Below are 10,937 nucleotides of genomic sequence, written 5' to 3'. Positions count from 1 at the left end.
AATTATTATGAGAGAGGAAAATATGGTTGTAGAAGTTTTACTGTCACTAAATTACCTCTCTTCATGTTGAGATTGCTATCGTCACTTTCTTCTTCCTTGCATATGCTAGTTTTTGCTTGCCTTGCAAATTTGTTTGCTTATAATATGCCTATGCATAGGAAGTATGTTAGCCTTAGATGTGTTTGTCACGTGTTTAAGATGCTCTCTTTGCGCTTCAATTCTTGTCTTTCATGTGAGCATCATTAAAATTATCTATGCCTAGCTAAAAGCCTTTAAAGAAAAGTGCTTGTTGGGAGACAACCCAATTTTTTTTACTTGCTGTTATTAAATAAATAATTCATCTAGCTTCTGGTTAGATATGGCTTTATGTTTTAGTTAGTGTTTGTGCCAAGTTAAACCTATAGGATCTTCTTGGATAACAATTATTTGATCTTCTTGAAAAAGTCAGCAACTTTTTGCTCACGAAAACAATTGTTAAAAATCACCAGAAAGTGATAAAATACTGATTCCAATTGCAGTAGATCAATAATAAAATTTTCTAGGTCGTCCTATTTTGGTATAATTGTTGGAGTTCCAGAAGTTTGCGTTTGATATAGATTACTACAGACTGTTCTGTTTTTTGACAGATTCTGTTTTTTGTGTGTTGTTTGCTTATGATGAATCTATGGCTAGTATCGAGGGGTATGAACCATAGAGAAGTTGGAATACAGTAGGTTTAACACAAATATAAATAAAGAATGAGTTCATTATAGTACTTTATTGTGGTGGTTTGTTTACTTGCACTAACGGAGCTCATGAGATTTTCTGTTGAGTTTTTTGTTGTGAAGTTTTCAAGTTTTTGGGTAAAGATTTGATGGATTATGGAATAAGGAGTGGCAAGAGCCTAAGCTTGGGGATGCCCAAGGCACCCCAAGATAAAATTCAAGGACAACCAAAATCCTAAGCTTGGGGATGCCCCGGAAGGCATCCCTCTTTCGTCTTCGTCCATCGGTAACTTTACTTGATGCTATATTTCTATTCACCACATAATATGTGTTTTGCTTGGAGCGTCTTGTTTGATTTGAGTCTTTGATTTTTAGTTTACCACAATCATCCTTGCTGTACACACCTTTTGGAGAGACACACATGAATCGGAATTTATTAGAATACTCTATGTGCTTCACTTATATCTTTTGAGCTAGATAATTTTTCTCTAGTGCTTCACTTATATCTTTTTAGAGCACAGTTGTGGTTTTATTTTATAGAAATTATTGATCTCTCATGCTTCACTTATATTATTTTGAGAGTCCTTTAGAACAGCATGGTGATTTCCTTTGGCTATAAAATTAGTCCTAATATGATAGGCATCCAAGATGGGTATAATAAAAACTTTCATATAGAGTGCATTGAATACTATGAGAAGTTTGATACTTGATGATTGTTTTGAGATATGAAGATGGTGATATTAAAGTTGTGCTAGTTGAGTAATTTTGAATTTGAGAAATACTTGTGTTGAAGTTTGCAAGTCCCGTAGCATGCACGTATGGTAACCGTTGTGTAACAAATTTGAAACATGAGGTGTTCTTTGATTGTCATCCTTATGAGTGGAGGTCGGGGAGGAGCGATGGTCTTTTCCTACCAATCTATCCCCCTAGGAGCATGCGTGTAGTGCCTGGTTTTTGATGACTTGTATATTTTTGCAATAAGTATGTGAGTTCTTTATGACTAATGTTGAGTCCATGGATTATACGCACTCTCACCCTTCCATCATTGCTAGCCTCTTCGGTACCGTGCATTGCCCTTTCTCACCTTGAGAGTTGGTGCAAACTTCGCCAGTGCATCCAAACCCCGTGATATGATACGCTCAATCACACATAAACCTCCTTATATCTTCCTCAAAACAGCCACCATACCTACCTATTATGGCATTTCCATAGCCATTCCGAGATATATTGCCATGCAACTTTCCACCGTTTCATTTATTATGACACACTTCATCATTGTCATATTGCCTTGCATGATCATGTAGTTGACATCGTATTTGTGGCAAAGCCACCATGCATAATTCATCATACATATCTTGATTCATTGCCCATCCCGGTACACCGCCGGAGGCATCCATGTAGATTCATATTTTGTTCTAGTATCGAGTTGTAATCTTTGAGTTGTAAATAAATAGAAGTGTGATGATCATCATTATTAGAGCATTGTCCCGAAGAAAAAAAAAGAAAAAAAGGCCAAATAAAAAAAGAAAGGCCCAAAAAAAGGAAAAGAAAAAATAATAAAAGGGACAATGTTACTATCCTTTTCCACACTTGTGATTCAAAGTAGCACCATGATCTTTATGATAGAGTCTCTTATTTTGTCACTTTCATATACTAGTGGGAATTTTTCATTATAGAACTTGGCTTGTATATTCCAACAATGGGCTTCCTCAAATGCCCTAGGTCTTCATGAGCAAGCAAGTTGGATGCACACCCACTTAGTTTCTTTTGTTGAGCTTTCATACATTTATAGCTCTAGTGCATCCGTTGCATGGCAATCCCTACTCCTTGCATTGACATCAATTGATGGGCATCTCCCTAGCCCGTTGATTAGCTGTGTCAATGTGAGACTTTCTCCTTTTTTGTCTTCTTCACACAACCCCCATCATTATATTCTATTCCACCCATAGTGCTATATCCATGGCTCACGCTCATGTACTGCGTGAAAGTTGAAAAGGTTTGAGATTACTAAAGTATGAAACAATTGCTTGGCTTGTCATCGGGGTTGTGCATGATGAGAGCATTCTTGTGTGACGAAAATGGAGCATGACCAAACTATATGATTTTGTAGGGATGAACTTTATTTAGCCATGTTATTTTGAGAAGACATGATTGCTTAGTTAGTATGCTTGAAGTATTATTATTTTTATGTCAATATTAAACTTTTATCTTGAACCTTTCGGATCTGAACATTCATGCCACAATAAAGAAAATTACATTAAAGATTATGTTAGGTAGCATTCCACATCAAAAATTCTGTTTTTATCATTTACCTACTCGAGGACGAGCAGGAATTAAGCTTGGGGATGCTTGATACGTCTCCAACGTATCTATAATTTTTTATTGTTCCATGCTATTATATTACCTGTTTTGGATGTTTAATGGGCTTTATTATACACTTTTATATTATTTTTGGGACTAACCTACTAACCAAAGGCCCAATGCAAATTGCTGTTTTTTGCCTATTTCAGTGTTTCGCAGAAAAGGAATATCAAACGGAATCCAAACGGAATGAAACCTTCGGGAGAGTCGTTTTTGGAACAAACGCAATCCAGGAGACTTAGAGTGGACGTCAAGGAAGCAACGAGGCGGCCACGAGGCAGGAGGGCGCGCCCAGGGGGGTAGGCGCGCCCCCACCCTCGTGGCTCCACCAACCAACTTCTTTCGCCTATATATACCCCGAAAACATCCAGGAGCACCACGAAACCCTATTTCCACCGCCGCAACCTTCTGTACCTGTGAGATCCCATCTTGGGGCCTTTTCCGGCGCTCCGCCGGAGGGGGAATCGATCACGGAGGGCTTCTACATCAACACCATAGCCTCTCCGATAATGTGTGAGTAGTTTACCACAGACCTTCGGGTCCATAGTTATTAGCTAGATGGCTTCTTCTCTCTCTTTGGATCTCAATACAAAGTTCTCCTCGATCTTCTTGGAGATCTATTCGATGTAATAGTTTTTGCGGTGTGTTTGTCGAGATCCGATGAATTGTGGGTTTATGATCAAGTTTATCTATGAACAATATTTGATTCTTCTCTGAATTCTTATATGCATGATTTGATATCTTTGCAAATCTGTTTGAATTATCAGTTTGGTTTGGCCTACTAGATTGATCTTTCTTGCAATGGGAGAAGTGCTTAGCTTTGGGTTCAATCTTGCGGTGTCCTTTCCCAGTGACAGTAGGGGCAGCAACGCACGTATTGTATTGTTGCCATCGAGGATAAAAAGATGGGGTTTATATCATATTGCCTGAGTTTATCCCTCTACATCATGTCATTTTGCCTAATGCGTTACTCTGTTCTTATGAACTTAATACTCTAGATGCATGCTGGATAGCGGTCGATGTGTGGAGTAATAGTAGTAGATGCAGAATCATTTCGGTCTACTTGACACGGACGTGATGTCTATATACATGATCATGCCTAGATATTCTCATAACTATGTGCTTTTCTATCAATTGCTCGACAGTAATTTGTTCACCCACCGTAGATTTTGCTATCTTGAGATAAGCCACTAGTGAAACCTATGGCCCCCGGGTCTATTTTCCATCATATTAATCTCCCATCAACTAGCTATTTCTGTCTCCGTTTATTTTGCAATCTTTACTTTTCAATCTATACAACAAAAATACCAAAAATATTTATCTTGTTATCTTTATCAGATCTCACTTTTGCAAGTCGCCGTGAAGGGATTGACAACCCCTTTATCGCGTTGGTTGCAAGGTTCTTGATTGTTTGTGCAGGTACTAGGGACTTGCGTGTAGCGTCCTGCTGGATTGATACCTTTGTTCTAAAAAACTGAGGGAAATACTTACGCTACTTTGCTGCATCCCCCTTTCCTCTTCAAGGGAAAACCAACGCATGCTCAAGAGGTAGAAGTAGACAAGGTATTTCTGCCCGCGAGTTCAAATGCTCCGTCGTGAACAGTAAAAAATTTAAAAAAAAAGAAAAAATAGAATCTTTTTGGCAACAAACATTGATGAATTGTCTATATATGTACAAGTTTTCATGTAGAAGTTTTTTTCCTAAATGCTCTGGGCAAAAAACGATGCTCCAACAAGACTATTTTTGAAAGCTTTTTTGGAGCATTGATATTGTTTCCCCCCTAGCAGTACATAGGATTTTCTTCTCGAATATGTGCAGATACATAGACAATTCTTCAACGTTTGTTTAAAAACTTAGATTATTTTGATTTCTTCTATTTTTTGGATTTACTGTTCATCACGGGTGCATTTGAACTCGTGAGCAGAATACTACTTTCGCTAAGTGGCTGGTTGTTCATCTTTACTTATGTAATTCAATGCAATGTGCATACGTTACATCAATACATTTTTTGAGGTTGGATTAATACATATTTATTAAGTCTAAAGAACGGTGACCTGCAAAAAAAAGTGTAAAGAGTGGTGGAGGGCTCCATAAAAATGCGTGTGTGATGTGGCCACCAAGTTCAAGCCGGTTTACACTCCATGATAAGCACATAGGCTGGATCATGTATTAAAAATAATGTGAAAGTTGCACTTGCGCATTTGAAAATGCATAAACCTAGAGAGTTTCTGAATTTATGTTTGAACAATTTATCCAGATTTTACACAAATCAATGATAAAAATAAGGTGGTTGCGCACCTTGGGGCTAGAACCCAAGACCACAAGGTTAAGAGCCTTGCGCTCTACCAACTGTGCTAGACAAACAATCTGATTAATCTTCTAAATTTACATAACTGGACTGTTTTATCTGAAGTTATGCCACCATCAAGTAATGCCGCATATGCACAAGTTTACCATAGGCTAGTTCCTTCCACGCCACTGGGTGATTGTTCCTATCTTCTATGTTGGCAGGTTTACAACACTATAGGACAGGCGGTGGCTGCTTCGAAGCAAGGCGCAGAGATTCTTAGGGCTAATGTTCCGAACATGATGCGCTTATGTGTGAAAAGGTGATTACAGAGATCACATTTATGACACATATTTGTGGTTTGTATTTCTGACTTATTCCATCTAGTCAGAGGTAAAAGAATATGAAAAGGCATAACCCTAGACAACTTGTACTAAAATAAAGTTTAACCAAAAATATGTCGCCCGCCATGGGGCTTGAACCCAAGAGCACAAGGTTAAGAGCCTTGCACATTGCCGACTAAGCTAGACGAGCAATCTGGTCCAAATTCAAGTTTTTGCATTTATATTTTAGTTAGTATTAATTGATGTGCATTATACATGGAAGTTTGAAATGGGAAAGCTTTTTGAATAGTCAAACACTAAAATGTTCATTGCACCTCATGGTCGCATTGATCTTAGGTTGGAGCTCCCAGAAGAAACGTGGAACTTCAAAATTTATTGAGCAAATTTTGAATCCGGAAACAAAACATTTTGTAGTGCCATGCACAAAACAAATCACGAATTCCCAAGCAAAATACAAACCTACTATTTCTAGTGTGTTAAATCATATGTATTATTCACAACAAAATAATCATACTTTAAAACTTTGTAGTTGAAGAATAAAGTGAAATACGAGATATACTAATATTCATGACATCAAGTTATCCATAAACAATGGTAATTCCCGCAAAGAATAAGTACAAATTATAACTGAAACCATAACTATTCTTCCTGTAAAAAATACAACTATTCTAAAATAAATAATACCAATAACAACGATTGAAATATAAATGAGATTGAAGCGGTGGGAAGGTAAAAGAATAGATTGGAATCACACGCAAAAAAGAGAGTAGATTGGGACAACATGAATATAATTGAGGATTAGAAGTAGACACGCACGCTGCCGCGTCGTATTTGCTCTGAAATTTGTGTTTATCATCCCCGTGTTTGGTGAGCCAAATTTGGGGTTATGCTCCTCCATGCGCTGCAACAGGTGTTTTATGCTTAGGTTTCGATGGTTTGGGGGTTACGTTGCAACGTTTGTGAGGGTCGATGATACTCAAATTGACATCTCGATGGTAACGGCATCTACCATAATAGGAAGAAAATCTTATGGCTCGGTATGGTACGTTAATCTTGACTAGGAAACCCTATAGTGTGTTGATCTTCCAAAATGACTGATTGTCTTGCGAATGGCGGTACTATAAGAAGAGGCGTCGGATGTTTTACAGTGGTTGCCAATGACGGTACAATAAGGAAAGGGCGTCGGTTCACCTTGTGAACCTCTTTCCTTCAGCCAAAGTGTGTGAATGATCAACGATGTTAGGTTCTCAGATATTGGACTCATGCAGCTTTCCAAATCTTTGTGGCTAGTCCACCTTGTGCAAATTAGGTGTTATGTAACTTTCAGTGCATGATTCTTGGAGAACATCGAGATGTAAAAGTTGGTTATAGAGATCACCTCTATCAGGAATATTTGTGGTTTGGATGAGATGCAAAAGGTGACTAGAGAGATCACTTTTTATCACAAATATTTGTGGTTTGTATTTATGCCACCTAGTTATATGGAACATTGCATATTTTTGTTTCATCAAAAGCTAAAGGCAACATAAGAAAACATTATCGCCCACCTTGGGCTCAAACCCAAGACCAGAAGGTTAAGAGCCTTGTGGTCTACCGACTAAGCTAGAAGGGCATTTCATTGAAAGTACAAAGTTAGGGAAGTTTAAGTGATGTGTATTGTAATGGAAGAGTTTCTATTTTTTTGCGGGGGAATGGAAGAGTTTCTTGAGCAGACGAACTCTGAAAAGTTCCCTGCTCGCAACCACAGGCTACATTTCCTAGAAGAAAGATACAACTTCAGAACTTAATGAGAAAATTTTGAATCCAGAAACACCACATTTCTTAGTTAGTGTCATGCGCAAAACAAAATCACCTTGTTCCCATGGCAAATACAAACCTACTACTCGACTGCCCACTGCCAAGTAGCATAATACACGATGACATGAATGGGAGTACATACTAGTTAGGTCTTAGTCGATTCAAATTTAACCAAGTCTTCGTCAAGTGGCATAGCATGTACTTCCTCCGTCCCATAATATAAGAACGTTTTAGCACTACACTACTGCTAAAACGTTCTTCTATTATGGGACAGAGGGAGTACTAAAGAAGAAGAAAGTCAAAAAGAAAAATTTCACGGATCTCCACGTAAGTCTTAACAGACTGAGATTTGGTTAAGTTTTGATCGACCGAGATTTTCCCGTACTAGTTACTCTTCGCGCGCGCATATTGATCAGGCAGTGCATAGCTCGCGCGAGAACCCGACGCGGCCGTTGGCGACGTCGAAGAGCACACGGTGGTTCTGCTGCTGCATGCTGGCCAGCACATTGAGCCCGGCGTTCACCCCCTCCGATGACCCCGACGCCATCGCCAGGCACGTGACACCGCCAGACGAGCTGTGGATCATCACGTTCTCCTCCGGCAGCGTCACGGCTGCGCCCGCCCCGCCAGCAAAAGCGAACGTCACGCTCGGCACCCGGAGGCCGGTCACGTTGTAGCACGTGTCGAACCCGCCCAGAGGCGCCGACACGGGCGCCCGCGCCTTGCGCCGGAACGCGTCGCGCACGGCCGCGTACACGGGGGGCGAAAGCCGCGTGAACATGGTGCCCGCGTCCACGATCGTGCCACCGGTGCCCGTGGCCGGGTCGAACGACGCGAGTGCCGACGCCGGCACGGCTACGGCCCTGCCGCCCACGTGGATGCCGACCATGTCGACGTAGTACAGGGTGGGGCGGTGGGGGTTGTACAGCAGCGGCGTCGTCTTAATCCGCTTCGGCTGCCCGGCGGGGCCGAGCCTCAGCGTCCCGGAGAAGTTGGAGGACTTGTAGCTCGGGAGGCAGTAGGAGAAGACCAAGCCGTAGGTGTCCTTCGTCTGTGACAGGAAGGAGAGCGGCCCGCGCCCAAAGCCGAGGAGCCCCTGCGGCGGCACGGACCGGCCGGTGACCACGCGGAGGCAGCCGAACGTGTAGGACGACGCGGCTCCGGCGCCCTCGAGGGCGAGCACGTCCTGGCCGAGAACGGCCTGGAACGTGGACGAGCCATACGACAGGTTGAACGCGCACGACGCGCCGGCACCGCCGGGGCAGGACGCGGCACCCGGCACCTGCGCGCACTGCGGCGAGCCGCACCGCACGGGCCGGTACGTGGACGAGTCCGTCGGGGCGAATGACGGGGACGACTTGGGCGCGCAGCCGACGCAGGCGCTGCACGGGATCCAGGCGGCGTCGTTGCTGGGGTCGATGGCGACCAGCAGCGTCTGCGGCGACGTGCCGAGCCGCGCACGGGCCACGTAGTTGGGGATGCTGAGGATCTGCCGGCCCGGCGCGATCGGCACGAACGATCGGCCTTTGCTTTTGGTTTTGGCTTTGGCCGCCGTGAGCGTAGCAACGCGTGTCACGTCGGCGGCGGACTGCGCGGTGAGGGACGCTGCCCACACGGTGAGCGGCGCGCCGGTGTTGGGCGACAGCAGCGAGTGTGAGCGTGCCAGGAGCAGCGTTGAGCTGCGCACGGAGACCGCGGCCGTCCAAAACGTAGGTAAGAGCACGACGAGGAAGGTGGATAGTCTTGGAATGGACATGGTTGCCTAGTGCTCGTAAACGTGATAAATTAAGGATGGAGAAGTGAGACGCGAAGGTGGCTGCCGGGTGTACATGGAAGCGTCGACGCGTATATATAGGCCAAGAATTCTCTGCCGCTGCCATGCATGCACCGATGACTTTGGCCGGTTGAAATTGTTTGGCCTCTTACTTTATCTTTTACAGTCGTACAAAGAAAGTAGGTAGGCACAAGGGTGCCTGTTGCAACCAGGTGGCGAAGGCTCTCCAGAGTACTTTGTACCAAGTACCAACTGAGCTAGAATCCTAGCCTGGTAACTTGTCATGGCTTTGGAGATTTATATTAATTAACTTTGTCAGTTAGGTTTATAGCCACAAGCTCGAAACCGACTTCACCGCCATGGTAAGAATAAGGATACATTTATATGTGCAATTGTTATTTCATAGGCAACTGATTTTTTTTTGCTTATGTCGGTCGATCGGGGGTAGGGCGAAGCCTAGAGGCTGAAGATGGCATTACCGTGGCGTGACCTCGGTCAGAGCGACCTGAAGCCGGCGATGACATGTCATTGACGTCGCAGGTGGAAGGGAGTCATAAGTTGAGGGTTTGGGGTGTGTGGACAGGTGGAGGGGGGGAGGAGGGGTGCTGGCGATGTAGAAGAACGGGAGGTAGGGAGATTTAAAGGGGTGGCCGGGGTGGCGAGAACATGGCGATAGGTGATGGTCAAGGGAGGGGTGGTGGCATTATTTACACCAATAATGTTCCATTAGATCGGTACAAAATACAACAAGTACACACCTGACTTCTGTACTATTAAGATGCACACAACCAGGGAAGAGAAAAAAAGAAGAGGACCCTTAGGGATCACGGGTGAGAAGGATAACCCGTTGTAGCAACATATCAGCTATTACCAACATCATTGACAACACCTAGACAACGAGAGGGTTCCCCAACATTGACGCCTTGAGGAAGGAAATAGTGCATGAACATCATTGCCGTGTCCAACTAAATATGCTAGATCATGGGTTTTCACCCACAGTAGAAAGATTGAGTAAGATCCAGCCAACGCTTTCAACAAAAGAGAGTTAATCGTCACTGTCAGGTACGATCAGAGATATACAAATCTAGAGCTTTCACCCCGAAACTAAAGACTTGATACTCGAAGAGCACAACCATATACGAAGTCTCCTGTCTGCCACCAACTTGTCGGACAAGAAATTCGACTGCAATATCCTGATCGGCATCAGAATCGTGGATCAAGGTGAAGTCCACACACCGGGCTACTTGTTGAGAGGCTACATATGCCAATGAAAACAATGAGCGTGCTAACAACGGCGCCGATGTGGGGCAACACCTTGACCATCACCGAAACACAAGGGATATCAAGTAGAGATGGACCATCATGTGGGAGGGAGGCATTGGTAGTCTGGCATGCAAAACCTGGTGGCCAAGTCGCACACACATCCACCACCGCCGGCTCCATAGGATGCCCCACCACTTATACCCTTGCCGAGAGTAAATTGCAGAAAACCACCACAATTGTGCAAATATCATCAAACACCCACCAAAATGCATGTTTTCTGGTGGTTTTTTTGTGAAGCATTGAAAACTTTGACCCAATTGTGATGGTTTTTTGCAATTTACTCCCTTGCCGACGGTTGACCACTAGAAGGAGGCCACCGCACAAAGCCAAACAAGCAAGGAAATGC

The 10,937-nt window shown here is 43.4% G+C and overlaps 1 protein-coding gene across 1 annotated transcript; it reads right to left on the bottom strand.

Annotated features, from left to right (window-relative positions):
- Positions 1 to 7,608: 7,608 nt before the first annotated feature.
- LOC123075724 (aspartyl protease AED3-like) lies at positions 7,609 to 9,297 on the bottom strand. Its single transcript, XM_044498264.1, has one exon. The coding sequence runs from the start codon at positions 9,248 to 9,250 to the stop codon at positions 7,907 to 7,909; it is 1,344 nt and encodes a 447-aa protein (XP_044354199.1). The 5' UTR covers positions 9,251 to 9,297; the 3' UTR covers positions 7,609 to 7,906.
- Positions 9,298 to 10,937: the final 1,640 nt, after the last annotated feature.

Source organism: Triticum aestivum, chromosome 3D, assembly GCF_018294505.1.
Source record: "Triticum aestivum cultivar Chinese Spring chromosome 3D, IWGSC CS RefSeq v2.1, whole genome shotgun sequence".
NCBI classification, from domain to species: Eukaryota; Viridiplantae; Streptophyta; class Magnoliopsida; order Poales; family Poaceae; genus Triticum; species Triticum aestivum.
The sequence above is the reverse complement of the archived record's forward strand: the minus strand, read 5'-3'. Positions and strand labels throughout refer to the sequence as shown.

What these genes read in the sequence shown, in the direction of transcription:
- LOC123075724 (XM_044498264.1), bottom strand. Translation starts at nt 9,250, where the DNA reads ATGTCCATTCCAAGACTATCCACCTTCCTCGTCGTGCTCTTACCTACG.